The sequence below is a fragment of the Siphateles boraxobius genome, unplaced genomic scaffold (assembly GCF_051911475.1).
Source record: "Siphateles boraxobius isolate OS27281-9 unplaced genomic scaffold, OSU_SipBor_1 66, whole genome shotgun sequence".
Lineage (NCBI taxonomy): Eukaryota > Metazoa > Chordata > Actinopteri > Cypriniformes > Leuciscidae > Siphateles > Siphateles boraxobius.
The window spans coordinates 32877501-32903595 of NW_027509193.1; the positions used below are offsets into that span (position 1 = coordinate 32877501).

The following is a 26095-nucleotide window of genomic DNA, read 5'->3' on the forward strand; positions in this document are numbered from 1 at the left end:
ATACACACATACACGCACACACACACATTTACATACATTTATTTCATGTTGATTGTTTTTATATAAAGCTAACTGATGTCTAAAGAATAAAAGATTAACCCAACTGGGAGAAACCTTTAAGCATTTGGGGATTTAACAATGGGATTATATAGTGATATACGTATCATATATATTTATATATTTCTGAATCATTTTTACCTATCAAGACATCGCCTGGGATCCTAAGGGAAGTTTTGTCTGATTTGGCTCTGTTCTGGGAACAGTTTGTCACCAAATTCTAGTAAACACACACACACACCATTTTTCCTGAACTGCTTTCCATCACTTTCATCTCATGTCATCTGTTGTATCCTTGTGTGTCAGTCTTGCTTGGACTCATTATTAATATACTACTGTACTTGTATAATATCTGTCACTAACCTCTCTCTTTGTGTGTGTGTCTGTCAGCAGGAAGTCCCCGTGCCTCAGCTTCTTCCTTGCACTTCCCCTCGCCATCCATCATCCAGCAGTCCAGCCCGTATTTCACCCATCCCACCATCCGATACCACCACCACCCGGGACAGGACCCGCTTAAGGAGTTTGTGCAGTTTGTGTGCGCCGACGGATCAGGACAGGCTAGCGGTCAGGTAAGAGGAAATGACCTCACAAAGGAAATGTTGGTGTGAACGTCTGAATTTAACTCATTATGCAGCTGTTCTCTGAATAAACACACACTGGTTTAATAGTGAATATTGGGATTGCCGTCCTACAGTATCATACTACTCATACTATTTTTGCAGCATGTATACTGTGAGTGAACCGTATGCAAATTTTCTGTTCGCATAAAATACCCAGTATACATTATACAAGAGAGAAGAACGCATGCAATACTCTATCCCACAATGCAATGTGTTCAACTTGATCTTTTAGGACACTTTATTCTAATACTCCATTTTAAACGCAGCCATTGTCACAATCCACTGTATAAAACATTTATCATTGCTTACTGCATATTGTTTCACATACTGTTTCTTAAAATATTTGGAAATATAGAAAATATAATGTGCAGTATGCAATTGTTTATTGATAAGACATTTCATCCTGCCAAACCAAATGTTGATGAAACAGAACTTAGTTTTCATATTAAGCAAAATTACTTGCCTCATTAATTGATATTGAATGTATTTTTTTTTTCTCTGTGAAACTAACGTTATCAAGCATTTTAAGTAATGTTGGTTAAACTGAGCTTTTGAAGACACAGGGCTCCAGACAAAAAAAAAAATCAATTAAGGACCCTTTGGCTCCCATAAGGGAAAAAAATAGGCGCCAAATTATTTTTTTTTAAGTGCCGCAAAAGAATAAACCTATTGTAATTTTGTCATGTGTTGTCACGTCTGCCCTCCTTTACAGCATCAGCATTTTCATCCATCTTGTGGATGTCCTGGGAACTAAGATTCACTTAAAGTAGGAACTGAATTGTTTTTCCAACTTGAGAACTACATACAGTCACAAAGAATCGTTCTTTACACAGAATATGAACCAGAGTCACAGACATTATATAATGTCAGCATCACTTCTATGAGGAAAGCTGATCCTCGCTGTCCCCTTGCGTATTTTGGCGCTCACTCAAGGTTATTTTCCACTTCAATTTACTGCGCATCGTCTCATTTTATTACGACAACACAACAAAAGATGTGATGGATCACAGAACATGCAGGTAAAAAGGCATACATTTTTTAACCATAACATGTAAGTTTATGTTGTCACCAGTGGCGATCTCGGCAAAAATATCACTCGCAAATTAATATTGCGACCATTTAGTCGCAGTCTGGAGCCCTGAGACATCTGACGCAATTAACATACCAGCTAAGATTGAAGTTTGCATCCAAAAACTTTTTTAAATAATGCACAAATGTATATAACTTATGTACTTTTTTACTATATACACAGTAACTGCAAACTGCGATGGAAACAAAAGTGTGTGTTCCTTGTCTTTGAGACCGACTAATCGGTCACTGTGATGCATCTTGTGCTTGTCTAGACAATCTTGAGTTAATCTCTCCTTCTCTGTCCAATTCCTCGTTAAAACCCATCTGCGCAACAGCTGACGACCTCTGCGCATTACAGTGTAGCGCATCCCTCCTTAGTTCTGCTTCTGCCATTTTCAGCGTTTTGAATGTGGCTTTTATTTTTTATTTTTTGCGCCCAGATTTTGATTTGGAATCATTCCATGGACCAAAGCTCACCTCACCATTCGTGCGCCCATTTCTTCTTCTTCCTCACCTTCTACCTAAAGTCCTCCATTTTTGTTTTTTTTCCAGCTCCTCCACTGCTCCTGTCTATGCCAGTGGTGAAGTCGACACACAAACACGCACACAAACACACCCTTTCATAAACAAAAGCAAACAGACATTCACCATCCTTTTGGTTGTTTCCCTCTCAGCACTTTCCACTTCCAGCCACCCGCCATTCTTTTTCTTTATTTTTTTTTAAGCGAGTCCGAGTTGTTTTTTCCATTTGTGGGGTGTCGGGCGTGTCCGTACTCCTCACCCTGTTTGTGTCGTCTGCAGCCGAACGGGAGCGGCCAGAGCAAAATGCCGGGCTCCTTCTTGCTGCCTCCACCCCCCCCTGTGGCGCGTCCAGTGCCCCTCCCAATGCCAGACTCTAAACCCAGCAGCACGCCCCCCGATGGCGGACTCACCTCACCCACATCTCCGTGTAAGTGACCCGACCCCCCCCATTCCACCAAACCCCTCGAAGGCTGGGAGAAAGCCAGTCGTCTGGTCAGAGCTTGGCCGATTTTTGCCATCTAGTTTGTGTTTCTTGAGTTAACATCTACTGCCCATTATTCGTAACTATCGTGATAGCACTAACTGTTGGGTCAGAACTAGTCCTTACTACTTTTATTTTATTTTTTTCAATCTGAATGAAACCAATTCAATTTTCGCAGGCCTTTTTTTATGCATCCTAATTTTCAGGCAGCAATTTTAGTGGTTTTTAGTGGTTTAACCCATCAAAATGTTACTAAAGTAGTAGTAAGTAGTGGCCCCTGAGAGCCCATAAAGAGAATAATGAATGAGAAAAATTTGTTGCGAGTAAAAATATATTTCAATGGTTGCAAACTTTTGCATTCACTCTAAAAACTTGCGTTCTCTCACAAAACTTTTACGAGCATTTGCCCTGATAAACTTTGCATTCGATCACAAAACTCTCCTTTTAGAAAATGCCTTCTCTCGCAAAACTTTGTGTTCCCCTGAAAAACTTTTCGTTCAATCACAAAACTCTCTGCCGAGAAACTGTTCTCTCACAAAACGTTTGTGGTCCCCAGAGAAACTTTTTGTTCGATCACAGAACTCTCCCCCAAAAAACTGCGTTCTCTCACAAAACATTTGCGTGCCGTTCCCCTGAGAAACTTTCGTTCGATCACAAAACTCTCCCCCAAAAAACTGCATTCTCTCGCAAAACAATTGCTTTCCCCTTTAAAACTTTTCATTCGATCACAAAACTCTTCCCCAAAAAACTGCATTCTCTCGCAAAACTTTGCGTTCCCCTCAGAAACTTTTCGTTTGATCACAGAACTCTTCCCCAAAAAACTGCATTCTCTCTCAAAATGTTTGCGTTCCCCTGAGAAACTTTTTGTTTGATCACAAAACTCTCCCACAAAAAACTGTTCTCTTGCAAAACGTTTGCGTTCCCCTGAGAAACTTTTAGTTCATCACAAAACTCTCACCCGAGAAACTGTTCTCTTGCAAAACGTTTGCGTTCCCCTGAGAAACACTTCGTTCGATCACAGAACTCTCCCCCAAAAAACTGTTCCCTCACAAAACGTTTGCGTGCCGTTCCCCTGAGAAACTTTTCGTTCGATCACAAAACTCTCCTCCAAAAAACTGCCTTCTCTCACAAAACGTTTGCGTGCCGTTCCCCTGAGAAACTTTTTGTTTGATCACAAAACTCTCCCCCGAGGAACTGCATTCTCTCACAAAACGTTTGCGTTCCCCTGAGAAACTTTTCGTTCGATCACAAAACTCTCCCCTGAGAAACTGTTCTCTCGCAAAACGTTTGTGTTCCCCTTTGAAACTTTTCGTTCGATCACAAAACTCTCCCCCAAAAAACTGGGTTCTCTCGCAAAATGTTTTCGTTCCCCTGAGAAACTTTTCGTTCGATCACAAAACTCTCCCCCAAAAAACTGGGTTCTCTCGCAAAATGTTTTCGTTCCCCTGAGAAACTTTTCGTTCGATCACAAAACTCTCCCCCGAGACACTTTTCTCTTGCAAAACGTTTGCGTTCCCCTGAGAAACACTTTGTTCGATGACAGAACTCTCCCCCAAGAAACTGTTCTCTCTCAAAACGTTTGCGTGCCTTTCCCCTGCAAAACTTTTCGTTCGATCACAAAACTCTCCCCCGAGAAACTGCGTTCTCTGGCTAAATGTTTTCGTTCCCCTTAGAAACTTTTCGTTCGATTACTAAACTCTCCCCCAAAAAACTGCTATCCCTGGCAAAATGTTTCCGTTCTCCTGAGAAACTTTTCGTTTGATCTCAAAACTCTCCCCCAAAAAACAGTTCTCTCACAAAACGTTTGCGTTTCCCTGACAAACTTTTCGTTCGATCACAAAACTCTTCCCCAAAAAACTGCATTCTCTCACAAAACGTTTGCTTTCCCCTTTGAAACTTTTCGTTCTCTCGCTAAACGTTTGCGTTCCCCTGACAAACTTTTCGTTTGATCACAAAACTCTCCCCCAAAAAACTGCGTTCTCTCCAAAAACATTTGTTCCCCTGAGAAACTTTTCGTTCGATCACAAAACTCTCCCCCAAAAAACTGTTCTCTTGCAAAATGTTTTCGTTCCCCTGAGAAACTTTTCGTTCGATCACAAAACTCTCCCCCAAAAAACTGCATTCTCTCCAAAAACGTTCGTTCCCCTGAGAAACTTTTGGTTCGATCACAAAACTCTCCCCCAAAAAACTGTTCTCTTGCAAAATGTTTTCGTTCCCCTGAGAAACTTTTCGTTCGATCACAAAACTCTCCCCCAGAAAACTGCATTCTCTCACAAAACGTTTGCTTTCCCCTTTGAAACTTTTCATTCGATCACAAAACTCTTCCCCCAAACAACTGCGTTCTCTCGCAAAATGTTTTCGTTCCCCTGAGAAACTTTTCGTTCGATCACAAAACTCTCCCGCAAAAAACTGCATTCTCTCAAAAAAACGTTTGCATTCCCCTGAGAAACTTTGCAAATGCTCGTTAAAGCTTTGTGTTTTCTTCTTAGAAACTTTGTTCACTTTCAAAAATCTTTGTGTTCTCTGGCAAAACTCTAGTGTCCTCCTGAGACTCTTTGCATTTGCTCCATTTTGTGATGAAAATAATATGTACTGGGAGGAAAAACTATAATTCAGTGCTTTTGCAAGCAAATGCAAAGTTTCTTTGGGGGAAAGCAATTATTTTACTAGAGAATGCAAAAACGCTTAAATATAGTTTTTTCTCCCATCTCATATTTTTCCCTTTCAATGTCCCCCTAAGGCCTTCATACTGAAAGGTGCAAATTTAGGGCAGTAAAAAGTGGACTAAAAAATGTTTTTATGCATTTCCGTCCAAACAATTGTCGCTGACTATTACTTGTGCTGACACACATTACTTGTGTAATGCAGCCTTTGATTATTGGACAGTGCTGGCATATAAATCAAAACAACATAGAAGAGTGTGTATCCACTCAGCTAAAAAACAAAAAGACCAGCTTAGACCATCTTGAATATTCATTTTGGTCCAGGTTGGTTTGTGCTGGTCAGTGTGTTGAGGCTTTACACTCCAAAAAGCAACATCCAGTTTGAATCTATTGTGAGGGAACCCATGCTTTGTAATTTTACGTTGGTTTGATTTGAGTTTGTTTTGGTTACATTTACATTGCTGGTTAGCTTTTGGCTTGTGGAAATGTGATAGTTGAGCTCCAGTGCTTGTCTAAAGGTCAGTTTGTCCCGTACTCAAACCAAATTTAGGCCGTTCAGAAAGGAGGTGGTGTATCGGGGTGGAGAATCAGACAAAAAATGTTCACTCACCACAGACGGGGCACTGGACGGAGCGCTTGCATTTCTTTTCCTCTTTTCTTTCATGTTTCTTATTATTCCTTCCGTTTCATTTTTGTATTTTTTGGGGCTCCATTGTTTTTTTTTTATGTTGTTTGTGTGTGTTGTCTTTTTATGTGTTTATATGTTGCTGATTCTCCAGAATGCACTTACCACACCTGCTTACAAATATATAGAACGGTTATTTACTTGTGTTAAAGCATTAGGCATATAGTGGTCATGCATTACAATAAGTTTACCACGATTAAGGGGGATTGTTAAGGGTAAATATACAAAACGAATGGCCTAAAACCCCTTTAGTAATCGAAAAATACACATGGCCTCTTGTGGCAAAGTTAGTAGTTACACTGATTAAAAATGATTCGGTTTCTTTTAGCAAGGTAAATCCTAATCATTTAGTGCTTAGCTTAACATGTAACCTCCATAAACTTGTGTATTAAATGATGCCTCTCATTAAACAAATGGTATCTAATTGAAATAATAATTATTATTTTTTAATGAACATAGCAGCATTTCATATCTTTTTGAATGTTTGCTAATGAAAGCGCTAACAGCAACCTGTAGAACAAACATGGCTCTTTGTCTTTGATTTTGTTCTTGTTTTAGACCTCCATATTTGATGAACGGTTACTCGGAGTTCATCAAATAAATCTGAAACCCCAAACTGCCCTAAATTTGATAATGACTTCAAACTTGCAGATTCCATTTTAATCGATTGATCTTCAACTTAATATTGATCTTCAACGATTTAATATTGTATAGGATGATTCATGAAAATGCTAAATGTCGTGCTTTTCTGATGATTTTCTGAAATCTTTTTGTTTTTTATTTATATTTTCTGTCTCTCTTCTTCTCTCTTTCTTTCTCAGCATACTCCACGCCAGGCTCCACAGCTCCCAACAGGTTTGTCAGCATCGGATCACGGGACAACAACTTTCTGAACATACCCCAGCAAACGCAGGTGATGGTTATAATCAAAACAAAGCTTATTTCTTGTGTTCGAGCGTTTATATATATCTAGTTCATTGACTTACTGTACTAGTATTTATAATACTAGATCAACAGTCAAACTTTTATTTAAGATTCCAAATTTCCATTCAGAGTTAGGTAGATCAGCCTTTTCTAATTACGCTCCTTATGTATGGAATGAACTTCAGGGTATATCATATATGAAATATTTACCATCTTTAGCTTAATTTAAACCCTTTTAAAGTCTGTTTTTATAGAACGGTGTAAATGTTTTAACAGTTGATTAGGATTAATATTGCTTCTCAGATATGGGTACTCTGGTTTGGTAGTTATGTAGTGTCATATTACTTTGTATTTTTGTTTGTGCTGCCTATCTTGACCAGGACTCCCTGGTAGAAGAGATATTGTATCTCAATGGGACCTTCCTGGTAAAATAAAATAAATAAATAAAATCCTCTTTCTTAGCATGTTAGCCTGCTCCTCCTCTCCTTTCCCATGATGCTCTCTGCTATGTGGTGACGGGCCCATCTGGAGCAGGCCTGCCATAACTCAAGCTGATCGGCGCGCTGTAGTTGATTTGAGCGTTGCGAATGTGCGGCCACCACACTGCGCCTCCTCCATCACCCAGTACACTTTACTCATTAATGTGTAAACCACACCCGCCCCGGGCCAGCTCCCTGCTCCTCAACACATGGTGACCATCTGAAGTCGCTAACTCGCCCGCTCTCACCTCCTCCCTCTGCTGGACGGCCTCTATGGATTTGACCATTCATTTCCCTCTCTTTCTGCCTAACCTTTCCTCAATTCTCAGTGTTTTTTTAACCTTCTCTAACTCGTTTCTCAACTCGCTATCACCCTCTGCTGGTGATTTTTTTCTTCTCTCCCGCCGTGACTTCTTGGCTGTGTCTTCGCTTTGTCCGATTTTGCACATTTTCTAGTGTGTCCACCCTAAATTTGAAAGGGTAGAGGAACCACTTTCCTTTTGTCCTTTAAGACCTAAACAACTTTAGTGGCAAAATAGCATAGCTGGGTATTATAAGTAAATGTTTTGCAAAGATATATATATATATAATTATAATTATAAATATTATTAATATTCTTGCACTTTTCTGGGTGCAATTATTCATTTATATAAAATGATTAAATGTAATGTAGACAATGACTGTGACAATGAAAATAGCTGGTTATTATAAGTAAACGCTTTGCGAAGATTCATTATTTGCACACACACACACACACACATATATATATATATATATATATATATATATATATATATATATATATATATATATATATATATATCAATACAATCCAAGTAAAGAAATGAATATATAGTGCAATAATAAAATATTAAATGTAATGCACATAATGATAAAAGATAAAGAGGCAGTGAGAGAATAGTGAAATAATACATTTATTATTAATTTGTAATTCAATGTAATACAAACATTGATAACAGCTATAAGACAGAGATAAAATGTCGAAATAATAAAATTTATTTTGTTTTAATTTTTTAATTTTTAAGTAAATGTGCATTGAGAAAGTACATTAATAATTATAATTGCGTGTAATTTACTACAAAGAAATGTTTCTTGAAGGATTCGGTGAACTTTCAAAGTGGCCTAAAGGGTATTTCAGCAGTTAAGGTAAACTTTAAAATGTTTGTTGACAGAATCAAAGCAAGTGGCATGTATTTTGAAGAAACAGCAAAAGAACACTTTTCAAACAAAATATTCCACCGAAAGTACTTTGTGATGTTTTCAATGATAAATCAAAAGAACTAGAGTTTTTGTTTTAGGGGATATAAGCTTAATGTTAGTGTATCATGTTCATAGTCGATGTGATTTTCTTCACCTGAGTGAACCGACTTCACATATCCAAGAAAAATCAGCAAACCTCTCGTTTTGTCAAAAGACTCTGACAAAGAAAAGTGACGTGATTGAAGAGAAAAGATCCTGTAGCGTTTCAGACGCACAGATACAGACAGATCATCTCATGTAGTGCCATTCAAACCTATGCCTTTTAAGTGTTTGAAAACCTTTTGGGCCCACTGTATGTCCATACATCTCCGTATGGGGAAGTTCTCTCCTTTCCTATCCAAAGGAACAAGGAAAGAACTGCGGGAATGTGAGTCGGGCCCGAAGGAAAGAGGCAAAGTTTAAGCACGGCCCCTAAACTGAAAAGTCACGTCCCAACTGTCTGGTTGCCCGAAGCAACGAGACATGATGTCACAGGCAGTTGAACTTGAGAGGTGTGTGTGTGTGTGTTGGGGTAGAGCTGGTCACTGCCAAGGATTACAGGGGGAAGATGGGATTGCGAGAGGGGGGAGTACAGCTTAGAGGGGAAGAGTCACTTGGCCCGAGTGGCTGTTGGGCTTTAGCCCGGGGCGAGCGGCGCGCAGGGGGGAATAGACGGGACGTGCCGGGGGTGTTTGCATGACCTGCAAGAGTCACCCAGAACAAAAGTTACCCGCCCCCCTCCACCCAGACCCTCTCAGCCAAAGTGTTTCCAGGATTTGACTTCTAGAGAGTTTTGTTAAAGCCAATCACTCTCTCTCTCTCTCTCTCATTCTCTCTCTCTCTCTCATTGTAATGCTGATCTGAGCTCTCGCTGTAATCCTGCGCTGCATCTCTCCTTCTCCATCACTCCTTCTCCATCTCTCTTCACACTGATGGAGCCAGGCGTGATAAACAGCGTGAGCCGACTGCGTCACTGTCACATGATAAACACTCAAGCACATTCTGACTAGTCAACGCAAGGGTGTTTCAATAAATATCTGAACAAGAGCTCTTGAGGGGATTGGAGAACAGTATTATATCAGCGCTATTATAATTATTTTATTAGTTCAAATATGTATTTGTATATAATTTTATTTATAAATAATATAATTAGTGCTGTCAAATCGATTAATATATATATATATTACACACATTATGTAAACAAACTTTTATGTTAGATATGATTAATTGCGATTCATCGATTTGACAGCACTATATTATACAAAATGATCATAAATATATTTTAGATATATTGAATGTCGTTTGGGCACAGAGTTTAAGAATATAATATACAGTGCTGGTCAGAATTATTTGCCCCCTTGGTAAATATGATCAAAGATGGCTGTAAAAAATAAATATGCATTGTTTATCCTTTTGATATTTTATTTAAAAAATATGCAAAAATCTAACCTTTCATTGAAAGTGGGGAATTGAATTGAATTGAAACATTTATTTCACATTATGAAATAAATGTTTTTCTCTAAAACATGTTGGGAACAATTATTTTCCCCCTTTTATTAAATACTTTTTGCAACCTCCTTTTGCCAAGATTACAGCTCTGAGTTTTCTCTATAATGTCTGATGAGTTTGAAGAACAACTGACGAGATCAGAGATCATTCCTCCATACAGAATCTCTCCAGATCCTGCAGATTCACAAGTTCATGTCAGTGCTTCTTCTCTTCAGTTCAGCACACTCATCTTCTATAGGGTTCAGTTTAGGGGACTGGGACGGTCATGGCAGATGCTTGAGCCTTGGTTTTGTTCTCAGTGACCCATTTTTGTTTTGATTTTGATGTTTATTTTTGGATCATTGTCCTGATGCAAGATCCGAACACGGCCCGTTATAAGATTTCTACAGAGGCTGTCAGGTTTAGATTTTTTTATCTGTTGGTATTTGATCGAATCCATGACGCCATGAACAAGAAGTGAACAAGAAGTCCAGGACCTCTGGCAGAAAATTAGGCCCACAGCATTAAAGATACAGCAGAGTATTTCATTTTACAAATGGGGTACTTTTTTATACCTGTATGAACCAAACCCATATTAAGTGTTTGCCATCATTGATCATATTTACCAAGGGTCAAATAGTTCTGACCAGCACTGTATATCTGACACACATATATAAGTTATACTCAAAAGTTGGGAATAATTCAACTTTTTTTTTTCATGTTTTTTCTATTGTAATACATTGTAAAATGTAAATTATTCCTGTGATCAAAGCTGAATTTTCAGCATCATTACTCCAGTCTTCAGTGTCACATGATCCTTTAGAAATCAAACTGATATGAGTAATACATTTAGAAAATATAAATATTTTTTTCATATATATATATATATATATATATATTTATAATGTATATATGTATATACACACACAAACACATACATACAGATATACATATATATATATACATTAGTATTTAATTAAGCATATTTTATATAAAATATTTGTATATTATAGTTTTACTTATAAATATATGACATTTAGAATTGTATATTTTTTTTATTAATATTAATGTTCATTAATATTAAAGAATTATTTACTTGTATATTATAAATTGAATATTAAGGACATAAACTTTCATGACAACTTTAATCACAGTAGTAAAGGACTGTCCTTCCTCTATGGGAGTGTTTAATCTAACAAATGTGATTCTGCTGCCATTTTGATTTGTTTTAGTTTTTTTTTTTCCACAAAACTGTAAAGGTTAAATGAGTTTCCTAATTGAAATTAAAAGTTTGACAAGTCGTAAAGTATTTTTACTGGGAAAGAGTGATTCCAAGATAACGAGAACGCACTATAAACTTTGTCTAAATATTTCTCTGTGTAAGAATGTCTGTCCATTGGTGTTATCAGTGTGATATTTGAACTTTATGAGCTGAACTCCTGAGATGCATTAACAGAATGTCTGTTGATGTTAATAAAGTCAATGTGTTGGTATGTAGAGATGCGTCAGAGCTCTCTTGACATGACATTCCCAGAAGGGAGTTTGCCGGTTTAGTTCAGGTCAAACTGTGGCGTAAAGGCCCGTACGATGAGCAGGACAGACTGAACGCTCTGAGAGTCAAGCCTGACCTCTACTGGTGTCCTTAGTAACTGCAGTCTTCACACAATCAAGGATTTATGCTTCATTAAGTCATTTTGGAAAGATTGTATTTACGAGTTAAACGCATATGAACGCCGCCACAAAGTCACAAATAAGAGTGGGAAGCTCGGGACTTTCTTTAAACCATGATCTTTAAAAGTTTAGGGCGTTTCCGTGAGAAACGTGGTGGAATACCACAATATTTATACTTATTTAGAAGTGACATTGTCAGGCTTTTAAAACAAAATAAGATAATTGTGTGCACAAAATATAATAGCATTGTAATATAACAATATAAAATGTAACACTTCATAAATTAATGAAAAACATAAAAAACTTTGTTTTCTAGAAGTAGGTTTATAAAACCTTGCTGTATTTTTGTGTAATTAATTAAGAGAAAGTACACCGTCATCCTGATCCAACAAAAGTGACTTCGTAAGCACGACTTCCCAACTCGTAAATACGAACTTCCCAGGAGGACTTGAACGCACCAATATTCGTGGGTTGATCGATCTTAATTTTCCATACTTTTAAATTCAAGCATCAAAAATGTTGATTGTAACACAAAAATATTTATCACATTTATAGTATTTTTTTTTAGTTTGTGATTTCAGTACATACAGTATGGATTATTTTCACACTAACTTTGAAACTACTTTTAAAAATAAAATACATTTAGTAAATGTAAACATTTTACAATAGGTTATACTATGTATGGTATACGTGGCATACCATACATAGTATTATTTATATTTTATTACATTTATTAAAAACATTCTAAACAAATTATGAAATTATAATAGGTTTGTTACGTTTATTATGGTTATCTGAAACAAAATAAACTTCTGTTCTGTAATTGTTAATGACTGATAAACAAAAACGGATATGTGAGAAATGTTAGTTTAGTCCTATGTTATGTTTATTTTTAAATGTTAATTTAATTTAAGGCTTTCAAATATAATGCTTATAAAATTAAATACTCATTAGCAGATGCATAATGTAACCTATAATGGTTAAAGATTTCTACATGAGCAACATTGGCCTTGATAGTTGTGGTTATTGGATCGAAAAGAAGACCAATTCTTTCTGCACAAATTATTTAATAATAATAATATAATATTGTCACTGAGGTGGTGTATTTTCAGATTGAACACTAACAGTGCTTTTTTGTGTTTTTACAGTCATGGTTCCTTTGACGAGGTCCTGCCTGCAACCTGTCGACACAATTTGGAAGTTTAATGAAAAAAAAAAAATCCTGTTTGAAAATCCCCTCCGACCTGAAATGCACCCTAAGAAACGTGAGCAGAATATGATTGGGAAACGTTCGACCCTGTATTTGCCAACCGTCAGACGCCCTTCATGCCCGCTCCTCCACCTCCGTTACAGACGTTCAGATCACAGCAGGAGGTGACGGACTGACACACACACAGCATCTCGCAAGAACCGTCAGAAAACAACGGCAACATAGAGGAAGTACCTGATGAACTGAGACAGAAACAAGGATGTAGTGTACAATGGCTGGGATTGTCAACAGTTTCAGTGGTGAAGATTCAGACACAACTAAATCGAAGATCTTTACTAATTAAACTTCAGTTTTTTGTTTTCTAAACACTTAAACATGCTGACGTTTTAGCATACAGGCGAAGCTAAAAGTCAGTTCACATCATAAGACGTTTTGCAGCATTTTTTTAACTAAAAGGCATGCAGTAGAAACGTATTTTTTTCTGTTTCGGTCAATTAATACTAAACTAATTATGAACAGCATAAGTATTGCACTACAAATATGCGAAGAACACTAGTTTGATGTGCACTATTGAAAATGCGATAGACGGCGGACATTATTTGCACATTTTATTGCGGAGAAAACAAACCCCTCACACTACAGCTACCCAGAGACGCATCTCAGAGGAAGTCCTCGTTTTCAGGCCTCAAACAGAAGCATTTTAATGAAACAAACGTCCAATTCAGGCCCTTAGTGCCAACTAGACAGCACCAGATTTTGGTTAGTACTCCTATAGGACGAAAAATGCCAACCCACACACACAAACATACTTTAGGCGCTGTCACTTTTGCAAAATTTCGCGGGCGAAAAAGGTCCATTGTGCATCGCTACACTATTGACTGTACAAAGTACAGAATTTGCTGGTCAATGCAGCGGATTTGTTGTCGTCAACTTGAACTTGAGGCGAAATCTGTCAGAGATAATCATTGCATTCTTTTATTCTTTTAAATTCAAATCCTTTTTATTATTAAAGCCACATGTATGAATTAAAGTTTTAAATTGATTTTTAAAAATTAACTCTAATTTTATAGATTTTTTTAACTTACATGAAATTCCTTATAAATAATGGTATTTCGTCATTGAAATTACGTAGAGCAACTGTAAAAGTGACCGCCAGGGTTGCCAGGTCTTCATCACAAAAACAGCCCAACAGTAGCCCAATGGCCAATCAGAAATAGCACAACACTAGCCCAATGGCCAATCAGAAATAGCACAACACTAGCCCAATGGCCAATCAAAAACAGCCCAACAATAACCCAATGCCCAATCAAAAACAGCACAACACTAGCCCAATCGCCAATCAAAAACAGCCCAACAGTAAACCAATGGCCAATCAAAAACAGCCCAACAGTAGCCCAATGGCCAATCAGAAATAGCACAACACTAGCCCAATGGCCAATCAAAAACAGCCCAACAATAACCCAATGGCCAATCAAAAACACCACAACACTAGCCCAATGGCCAATCAGAAATAGCACAACACTAGCCCAATGGCCAATCAAAAACAGCCCAATATTAACCCAATGGCCAATCAAAAACAGCCACACAGTATCCTAATGGCCAGTCAAAAACAGCCCAACAGTAGCCCAATGGCCAATCAAAACAGCCCAAAAGTAGCCCAATGGCCAATCAAACAAAACAAAATATGTCACCCCCCATATGTAAAATCCACATTTCACAGTCACTGTTAGGCAAATTGAAAAGCAGTGATCGATCGTAGTGAAAAATTGTAGTGATTAAAAAAAAAAAAAAAACCCTCAAAGGCTCCCTACCAGTGGCCCTTCACGAACCTTAACATCTAGCATAGCTTTATCGTTTGGTAGAATATAAAGTATTTCAATACAAGCATAAATTATATTTATGCTGTGTCAAACCCAATTCCCGCTGACTTGGCAACTCTGGTGTCCGTTACTTCACAGCCATTTGAATATCAGAGATAATCATTACATTCTTTTTTTCCTTTTTTTATTAAAGCCATATGTCTGAAATAGAGGTATTAAATTGTTATAAAATTTAAAGTAAAATCTCCTACATGAGATATTGCGTAGATTCCTATTTAAACGATGGCATTTCGTCCGCGAACTTTCGCCGAACAACTGTAAATGGGACGGCACCTTTACAGCAATGTTGACCGAGCTACAATTTTAAAATCGTTTGTTTAAAAAACAAAACAAAATTTGCGATACTCATTGCATTCTTTTTATTTCAAACTCAATTTTTTAATTAAAGCCATATGTCTGAAATATAAGTTTTTAATAGTTTGTTTCAAAATATAAAGCTCTTAATTAGAGTTCTAATTCTAGTCAAGCAAGGCATAATAAAAGTCCCCAGTTCATTAGCACTAATAAAGACGACCCTAGAGACACGCCCACTTCTGTGTTTTGTTTACGTACCTGTTTACACTCCCAGACGTCCGTGTTCCAAGAACACGCGGCCTCGCTGCGGAGCAAAAGAATGTGTGACATATCATAGCCGTGCTCAGAGGGAGGTGGGCCGCTCGGGGTCCGCTTTTATTAGGCACCGCGTTTTACCATTCACTTTTGGGTAACGTTTCGGCATGGCTGTCATAAAAGTATGCGCATACGCGCACTGTTGCACGCACAGGTTGACTACAAATGGAAACCTTTAGGCTGAATTACAGTAGCTTCATCCGCTGATAAAACAAAGTTTTTGCTTTCAACGCAGCTGTAATGGACAACCTCACTAAATAACTGGACTGCCTGACCATGTATCTCACTGCAGGGAAGCATTGTTGCCGGACGGCGGCCGTGTCATCGCTTTGCTAGAAAACTAACACGAGAATCGTGATGGCAATGGTCTTTTCTTTTCTAATCAAAGGAAGTGCCTCTGTATTCCCATTATGCAATTTGTTAAACATGAATTCAGGTTATTTTCTTGCATATAAGCTATAGAGGAGCGTGAAATTTTTATGAGAAGAAAAAAAAAATAACAAGCGTCAGCTCACTAGTTACAAACATCTTTATATATACAGGATATATCCATATATATTTATATATACATTTTTTTTTCTTATTTGCCTAATAAGCTCAGTGGCAGTCTAGTTATTTTTTGAAGTATGACATGATCATGAGTTATCATATATCAGAAATCAGAAGTTCCAGTCCCGAAACCCAGTTCTGCACTTAATAAATTAGAGCGAAAAAATAAACTGGCGGAAATCAGATTTCCGCCTAAAACGTTATTGGTAGCGTAGGGAGAAAAAAAATGCACGGCTTTTGATTTCTTTTGTGTTTTGGACAGGAAGTATTTGTTATTGCAAAATAAAGTGTGTTGATTGAGCCATGTGCAATGCCTTGGGTAGAAACTGTGTTTGTCTCATTGTTAGGGTGTACAGGAAAGCGTAGAGGTGAAAATCCTTCTATTATAGTAAAGTCCACGCTGTCCGGGACTCTAAACTACAGGGCAGAGAGAGAGAGCGAGAGAGAAAAAAACGGTCTTTGTAAGTTTTGGGAATTTGTTTTGTAATCTTTCCTTTTTTTCTGCTTTTTTTATTGTTAATTTGTAACGATTTGTTCTCAAAACGTAGGAGGGCTGAAGCAGCTGTTTTTTGCGACACGTCAGAATATATCACTAAATAAAACAATTGCTTTTTATGGATCAAAGTACGATCAATCTCTATTATACATAAGAAGACAAAAAAATAAGTGTTATCAAGACAAACTTTAGGGGGGAGGGGGAACACGTACATTACTCTATTTCCTTTTTATATTTACTAAAGGGGGGAGGGGGTTCGTTGTGGTCAAGGTTGTGACAAAAGGCATTTTTCCTCCAACCTTTTCTCCGAAGCGATCGAGGAATGACGACGTCCTAAGAGGTTTTACGTTTTTTACCAGGCTAAAATGTGGTATTTTTGTCTTCACGCTATGCATTCCAGTTTTCTAGGACTTCCATACTTTGGGTCGCCCGAACCGCCGTAGTCCTTAACCAACTTCCCGCCGGAAATTTGCTGGCTTTTTGTATGTAGAAAATTTCGAATTCGTTTGAAAGTTTTGACAAGATCTTCCCTGTTTATGGGAGAGGCTTTAACGCAGCTGGAATAAACTAAAATGCCCGTTGTAAGCTAGAAACTATGAAGAGACGGGAGATGTGATTTGAATTTGTTTACTTTTTATATTTTGATAAACTGGTGAATCTTACAAAAACATGTCATATTTCACTCCAAAATCAAAAGAATAAAAAGAATTTGTCAAAAAATAAATAGTCAGTGCAAAAACATCTTAATGGTCCTTAAAAAATGGCTTTATTTTATGCTTTATGTATGATATAATTTACTTTGATTTGGGAGTGAAAAAAATCTATATTTCTTAATAAGCATCACCCAAATAGACCCCCAAACAACGTTGACGACCAATCAGAACGAGAGATGAAACTGAACCCCTCCCCCTCCGAACTCACAGCGCCCTCTCCTGGCCCTCCGTGTAAATGACTCTAAATATTTGTTTTGTGATCTAGTGTTAGACTCAGAGCATCATAAAGGTTGTCCCTAAAAAGTGCCTTTTGTTCACAGACACCATCTTGTAATCCTGAGTGCCCATCTAAAAAAAAAAAGAACAAAAAAACATTAAAAAAAACAAAACAAAAAAGTCCCCTCCTTCAAACTTCTGTATTTCTCCTTCCGCGACTTCTTCAAAGCAGTATATATAGTACTAAAGGAAATCGGTGTGACTTAGTTCCTCTTTTTATTGTTGAATAATTAAGAAAACTGTAAAAAATGACAAAAAAAAACTATCTGTCTTGCTTTTCCTTCCTCTGTAATCTTGTCTTCTGCCTCTTTTGGACACTGGAGTAGTCTATAGTTGCAAAACCATCGCCCTTCCTCGTGCCCCTTTTCTCTGAACGGAGGGGTTTAAAAATAATAAAAAAAAGAGTAAGAAAAAAATGTTGTCTGAGCAGAATGCAGTTAGCTCACATGTTATTCTTGTCTGTACGCTTCACGTTGTATTCATACCGATCTCTTCAGCTTCTCCATTGAACAGTTAATGTACGTGAACAAGTTACGCCGGTGAGCTCTGGTGGGCCGTCCGACGGACAGATGGGCGTATCGGCTGCGAGAACGATAGAGGCCGACCGCTGGGGTAGAGTAGGCGAGTTTTTGATCTATTTATTTCTTTTTTTGTTACCAAATTCATTTGATTTGCTATGATCTGTTTGTATTGATGTTGCATTGAGAATCTGTATTGATGATGCACCTTTTGAATGGTTGTACGTGACCAGATATTTAATTTAAAAAAAAAGTTCCTGTCAAGACAAAGCACCTTAAAAACGGAGAGGTTTCAGCCCAGGGAAAGCGACAGTTTCGAAGCTCAGCGTTACGAGCCAAACCCTTTAGACCAAAGTGACGCACGCCACACAAAAAAATAAAATTAACTTGAAAACTCACCAGCAAAAGCCGATGTGGGCTTAAAGACGACTTGTTTCCTCCCACAAACAAAATATGCAATTGTTTCACTTTCCCGAGTCCGTGAAGACGGCGTCCGCGTTGGCTGTGATTTATTAATAACTGTAATAAGTAAAAGCCATAGCGACTGACATGTTTTGCGCTCTCATCGTCCCTCCCTGGTACTGTCGACCGTCCATTTTCTTTCTTTCTTTGGTATTTACTTTTGTACTCTTTTGTTGAGCGGGGCATTGGAAAGCGTTTAGAGTAGCACGAGCCCGCGGCGGCTTCGGTCCTGGTTTGAACTCCTCGAGCGGCGCCCGTCTCAGTCCCACACGACTTCCAGAGCTCATGGTGAAATGCATGTGTTGATTACAATTTCTTTTCCATAATAAGAAAAACAAGAAAGAGCAGCACCTTTAACTGATTGAATAAAAGGATGTTCTTGACTGTAAAGACGACTTGTGTGGTTATTTTCATCTTCAAATCCAGTTTAGCCTCAGCGAACTTCCAAGGGGGCCTCAACATGATTTAAAATAAGACAAAACAAGCATTAAAATAAGCTAAAAATCAAGATATTTTTACATTCACAGATAACACATTCATTTTCTTTGAAGAACCAGGGTTCCCACTGTATTGTAAAATATGAAGTTGCCTCATTTTAAGTGTGATTTCTAGACCTGTAAAGGTCAAGTAAATGAATAGTGTTTTGTAACTCCATATGTTTTTATACATTTAGATGATTTTCTAGTCATGCCAAGCTCTAAAATGTTTATTGGATAGACATTGAAGGGGAAAAGTCTTCAATCCTTATTGAGAAAATCACAAACAACTGGAAAAGTCAAGCGGTCTTCGTCTGTTGTTGGACAATGTGTGGCCAAAAGATGGGGAGTCAAAAAGTTTGAGAACCGCAGAAATGTACACATACTGTAGATGCCACATCCGACCGCTTTAGACATGTCCGCCATCTTTATGAAGCCGTTCATTACAAATCAATGACACTTCATTGAAAATCTCTCAGCATTGTGCGGCCTATGGCTGTAAAAAGCACCAAAATATAAATTCCAGATGAAATGGGATAACCTTCAGAGGTGAGAATGTGCTGGTGTGTGTTTTAATGTATAATTTAAAATGCAATACCATATCCTAAATTATCACAACTAAATGCTGTGAAAATCAACTGCTAATGTCTATTGCAGATGCACTCAACTTGTTTCAACATAGAACTAATATACATAGATGTCTCAGTGTCAGTCTCTATGTTGAGAATCACTGGTTTAGTAACATATTGATTATGCTCTGATGTAATATGTAAATATATTCACAAACAAACGATTTTTAAGTTACAACAAGTATTTATTCATTGTACCTTCTTCATGTTAAATGAACAGTCTATAAATAATTATTCAATGCATTTCCCCCAAAGGATTGTGTTTCGGATCACAAACATCTGCTAAAAGGCAAGTAGTCATTTATTTGATTTTTTTTTTTTTAAAGCATTAAAGTATATCGTTTAGAGAAGTTAGTTAAAGCACTGTGTGTGTGTGGTCACTTGTAACAGAATGTAACCAATTAAAAATGTAACAAAATTATGAGCCATTAAAACTTGGTCTGTTTTGACTAGTACTTGTGCATCAAAGCGAAAATATTTTCTCCAAAAGATTTTTTTTTACTTTGAATTTTTTTTTTATAATATATAACATTTCAATTTATTTACATGCAAAAATTGTAAAATTATAGTACATCATTTGTGCACTTGCAGTCAAAAACTGCATATAATCAGCATTTATGTGCTATTGAGTAAATTGACCTGAAATCGTCCCAGCCGAGGGTGATCGGACAAGTTAATTGAACAGAGTCGTCGGCCCCTCTTACATGTGGTAAATGTTTTTATGATCGCATCCCTCCCAGTCGATGAGCTCTGAGCAATGAAACCACAGCGAGATCTCCCGCTCCGCTCCTTCCACAGAATCAGAGGCATGCACCACATTTCTGAAGGAATATTACAGTTATGAAAGTCATTGCAACCGTGCCACTCATATGCATGCAAAAGGTTTTGGGTTTGAACACGTAATAACAGCTGAGATTCTATAAAAAGGTCCCGCTAGTTAATGCATTAAGAAGCATTAACTAACAATGAGCAACACAATTGTTGCAGTATTTATTTATATTATTATTATTATATTAATATATATTATTATTTATATTATTTATTCATCTTTGTTAAAGTAAAACTACCGTTCATTGTTAGTTCATGTCCGTTCATGCCGCATGTCCATTAGTTCACATTAACAGATACAACTTTTGTTTGTGCCCCTATTATGCTTTTTCGAATATTACTTTTCATGTAATGAATAATACATCTGTTTGTGAATATAAAATTTCTGCAGTTTCAAAGGTCAAAGTTCACGACAAATAAGTTAATGTCTCCTAAAAATAAAATCAATTCTGAACTGCCAAAATGAGTCGACAGTAATTCCACACACTCAAAAAAATTATATTTTGGCTTTAACTTTGTCAACAGATTCTACATAACTGCACTCAAAAAAATTATATGTTGGCATTAATTAACTTACATAATTTTTTTTTTTTTAGAAGTTTCTTTTTTTATATTGATTTGATCATTTGGATTTCATTGAAAAGGCTAAAAATTGTATGCTGTACAATGACAGTGCTGCTATAATCCATAAGGTAAACAGAAATTGGGTTCTATATGAGTTCAGTGATTCAGGTTAAATGATTGTGAAATAATGATTGTTAAAAAACAACCAACATCATCAGATCACATTTTCAATTGGTTCATCTGGCTGTTATAACTCATGTACAGCAGCCAAACAAAATCTTAAGTTAATGATTTTAGGGTCCAAGAGCCCAACTAAAACAAATACCGATCACCATAATGGTGACTTAAATATTCTGGTTTTCTCCTTCAGTGATTCTGCTTGTTAACATCAGGTGTCTTCAATAATGCTCAATCAACACTCAATTATTCACTTAATTATCTCATTAACGTTAACACTGCTTTAGTGTTCATTTAAAAATGCTCAGTTTGCTTAAAATGACTTAATTCCATGATGTTGAAGTTACATGAACCAATTATGTTTGTTTAACGTAACCCAGTTATGTGGAACCTGTTAAAAAATAAAAAAGTTAATTAAAGCCAACATATTTTTTTGAGTGCAAAAAGTCTCACTTCCTGTTACATATCTACAAAACAATGTAACAAATTTGCATTTAGTCTTCATTGGTTGCTCGTGAACAACGTCAACTTTGACCATGAAACACTTAAGTTGAAGCTGAGACTGTAAGAGTTTGGTTCGTGTTGTCAACATGTCGAGAAGACGCTGTTTTCAACTCTGTGAAAGCAAATCCACTTTAAATTATCCCTTTCCAAACGATGAGGACTTGCGCTCGAATTGAAACGGTTAAACCGACGCCATCGTTACTGTTCCCATCACTGTGTATCATGCTAAGGAAGATCGCAAGCTGAAATTCAGATATGGTCATCTGACCAATCACAGACTCTGCTAGATAAACAGGCAGTTGTGCTTGTATCAGTTTCACCTGCATTCATAAATCCTCTCCTGTGGCCACATGGGACACTAAAGTATCCATTGTATGCTCACTTCAGAATCTCGCCGGAAGTAGTTGGTCATTCGGGTACTTTTCGCTTACTCTTTTATTATGAATACCATAAATTTAGACACTCCTCAGCTCACATAACATGCTATAAAGAATGGAAGTAGGCTTTTTCAGACGCAGCATGAATCTTCGAACGAAAAATGAGTTGATGTGCAATGTATATTATGAGAAAATGAACGTGTTTTTGACCTTTGATGTGTGTAAACCTATTGTAAGAGACCTACAAAACTAAATTAGGAACCTTTAAAATAGCATAATAGGGACACTTTAATAAAACATTAATAGATGCTTCAGAAGTAACTTCAAATGTTAGTTCATGTTAACTAATTGTAATGTTAACAAATGGAACCTCGTAAATTGTTACAAGATATTTTTCTTGTATTCTTTTTAATGTTACTAAGAGTTTTTGCAAAAAAAAATTTAAACTCAAAAACAACCATTTCTGATGATCAGATGTAACTCGGTCAATTTAACAACATGAAATGTGGTGGGCTCATGTGGCAACAATATAGTACACTACTGTTTGAATATCTATTTTTAAATATTTTTTTCTTCAAACAAAATGAAAAGATATATATGAAATATAGTGTGCAGTACACTAGTATTGATAATGCGTATGTAAGTACCTGCTGATGTGAACGCTGAAATCTCCTCTAATAGTTCCAGGTGAAGCTTCAGCAGGGTCAGTGTCTCCCACCAGCATACGGGATGACCTCACCACATTATGCCCCTCCCACACCTGCAAACAACCAATGATAACTCCTCAATCTTTATGATAGTGTGTGACACGAGTAATGTTTGAATAACACAGTTTCAAACAGTATGCTATACCTTTTTCTAAGTTATTCATTGCACATTTAATCAGGCGAGTGGCATCTAGTTTTCATTTAAAATGTTATTTTGCATTTTGAATCAATTTTTGTGTTAAATTTACTTTTGGATGTTTGCATTGCACACAGTATGTTCTGGTTGGACACATTTTGTCAAATGCATTAGGGTTTTGCACTCTTATTTGCAACCTGCAGAAATAGTATTACAGTTGTATGATATCATATATCCTAACTGGTCGTTACCATGGCGACGACAGGGCCAGAGGTCATGTAGTACAGCAGGCTGGAGTAGAAGGGTTTCTTCTGCAGCGACACGTAATGCTGAGCTAAAAGCTTGTCAGAAGCCTGAAAAATACAGACACATGATGTACAAACATGTCTCACACACACACACACACACACACACACACACACTCATAAACATCTTGTGTAAATCTCGCACCTGCAGCATCTTCAGACCCACCAATCGGAATCCTCGCTGCTCAAAGCGCTTGATGACGTCACCGATCAGACGCCTCTGAACGCCATCAGGTTTCACAGCGACCAAGGTCCTTTCTTTAATGCCCGACAAATCTAAAGCAGTTCAGAAATATCAATAAATGTATGTTTACATGGCGACTACACCACTGATCTATATAGAATGACATTCTATATAGATCAGTGGAATACGCACATTTTTTTTTTCAGATTAATGGTAAATTTGTTAAAAAAGCAAACACCGCCATCTACTGCCCAAGTGTGAGACACACCAAAGAGTATCACTATTAAACAATGCCTTTCCCAAGGGAGGTTAATATTAGGGGAGGGGGGAGGGGATGTGCAATGATAAATCCTGTATAATAAAAATGGCAAACATTTTGTTTAAAATGAAATAGATTAGTCCATTTTGATTTCATTGTGACTTTAAAATGATGCACTTCTTTTGAGATTTTAGGTCATTTTGATCTTGTTTACATCTAAATTTCTTACTTTCAAGCACATTTTTAATTTGGACTACATTTATAATATCTGGATGTCTTTGTATTAAATACCAAAGCCTTTTTTATTTTAAACAAACCTCTTTTTGTGGAAAAAAAAATATTTAGCGTCAAGTGCTTTGATATTTTGTTCACTAATATAATGACAATCTGGCATTTTATAAATCAGACTGTCAATGTATTTTACACTGTTTGTGGCCATTGTAATAATTACACATTTTGGATTAATGACAAAAGGCTTGAATGTTTAGAGTATTTTAGCACTTCATTTTTAGTTATTTATTACTTGTTTGTCTTATAAATGTGAAAACATGTCCTTCTGAAAGTAAGTGCTGTGGAAGTAAATAAGATTTGGAGGGATCCTAATAGTGATATTTCATCTGATATCATCAGACAAATGATGTGTATTGCCTGACCATCTCTTATTGCAGGAACACTAACAGTCTCTATGAAGAAAAGTTCCTGCAAACCTGACAGTCACGTGATCACTTACTGTCCTTCCCTGAAGCTTGATCAAATTAAGGTGGTTACACACACACACACACACACACACACACACACACACACACACACACACACACACACACACACACACACACACACACACACACACACACACACACACACACACACACACACACACACACACACACACACACACACACACACACACACACACCCAAGATGCATTCAATACAACACTCTGATTGGCCTCCATGCGGACCAATCACATGCACTGTGAAGAGGGAGTTGGAGGTCACCAGTTAGTCAGGTCTAACCGGCCTTTTTAAGATTTAGATGTATTCACAGTAGTCAACATTAGTAACTTTGATGAACTTTTTTGATCCACTTCAAATGTTGATTACTGTATTTCTATTTAATAATTTTAGTGCTTCAACAAACTTATTTCAGTTTATTACCAAGGCAACATTTCTTGTTTTCATTTAGTTTGATTTTTTTCTGCTTTATTTCATTTAACTGAAATATATGTAATACAAGTGCAAAACAATTGGAATTGCCATGATATCAATGCAAAATATAATGTGCTTTTTGGTGGATTACAGTTGGAGTTTCAAGTTTTAGGTGCGAGTATTTTTATGCTCATGTGTAGTTTGTGTATTTGATTTCAGTTTCAGTGTGTGATACAGAAAGCCATTGCAATTTTGACCTGTGCAACTAAATCGATTAAGTGTGAGACGACAACTTGCACGAGCTCCTAATGTGGTCAGCACTCACCCACGTGAGGGCGCAATAACACAATTAACCAATCACTGATCGCCTGAGGTCAGAGTGAAACGGAGCACATTATCCTTTAGATAAAACTTTGATTTAAAATATATTATTCGATACATTTTTGTAATGGCTGTAACAATATAAGTATTGATATCAGATGGTTATAGGCTACACCGTGGTACATTCGTTTAGGTCAATAAACAGCATGTCATAATAGGCTAGTGAACCTTTACCATATTCATTCATATCATGGTAAGTTAACGTACGTCGAAGTATTTAAATGGATTGATACCATTAAATGTTTCCAAAAACAGCCTTACAAAAAGTACCATGGAATGGCAATGTTATCAAATCTAATACAACGGTACTTAAGTTTGTTTACCATGGTATTACTCTGACTGAGGTACTAACATTTACAAAACTCATCGTAGTCCAGTCTTCTTTACTAGTTAAGTGTAGCTCGCATCCATAAATATGTTATTTCCACGCTAAACGTCCAATAAAATGGTATAGTCATGGTACTTTGCATTTTTTCCTGTCCTAAACCCTCTCCATAAAGAGCACTTTTTGCACTAAACCTGTTTGTTCTCCACACAGAGAGAGAGATCCATGTAAACAGACCTGTATCACTGCTGAGGCTGCGCGCGTGCCCGTGTCCCAAAGCGCGCGTGGAGCTCCGTGTGGCCGCTCGCGCTCCGTGGACGCCGAGGGCAAATCTCACAAACATCATCTTCATTTCCAGATCAAGCCCTTCTCAAAACTTCACCGAGCAGCGCTTTTACAACTCCGAAACTTCAGAGCGGTCCGATACTTTTAACCCCCGGACCGTTACACACATAATACGC

The 26095-nt window shown here is 37.2% G+C and overlaps 2 protein-coding genes across 39 annotated transcripts in view; one reads left to right on the forward strand and one right to left on the reverse strand.

Annotated features, from left to right (window-relative positions):
- The window catches only part of nfixb (nuclear factor I/Xb), a 173159-nt gene extending 154135 nt beyond the window's left edge, over positions 1 to 19024 (forward strand). For 11 of the 38 annotated variants that reach the window (XM_077213677.1, XM_077213690.1, XM_077213688.1 and 8 more), the window contains 3 exons: positions 448 to 626; positions 6921 to 7012; positions 13070 to 19024. In XM_077213677.1, coding sequence (XP_077069792.1) covers positions 448 to 626; positions 6921 to 6992 — 251 coding nt within the window. In that variant the 3' untranslated portion in view covers positions 6993 to 7012; positions 13070 to 19024. Of the gene's footprint in view, positions 1 to 447; positions 627 to 2549; positions 2698 to 6920; positions 7013 to 13069 lie in introns of all 38 variants that reach the window. The other 27 variants (XM_077213678.1, XM_077213691.1, XM_077213672.1 and 24 more) reach the window with 3 other exon arrangements.
- Positions 19025 to 20217: 1193 nt separating this feature from the next.
- Positions 20218 to 26095, reverse strand: nme4 (NME/NM23 nucleoside diphosphate kinase 4). Its single transcript, XM_077213700.1, has 5 exons — positions 25872 to 26095; positions 23483 to 23613; positions 23284 to 23385; positions 22837 to 22949; positions 20218 to 20560 (listed from the first exon to the last, which is right to left on the reverse strand). Exons 1-5 carry the CDS (start codon positions 25984 to 25986, stop codon positions 20440 to 20442), a joined length of 582 nt encoding a protein of 193 aa, XP_077069815.1. The 5' UTR covers positions 25987 to 26095; the 3' UTR covers positions 20218 to 20439.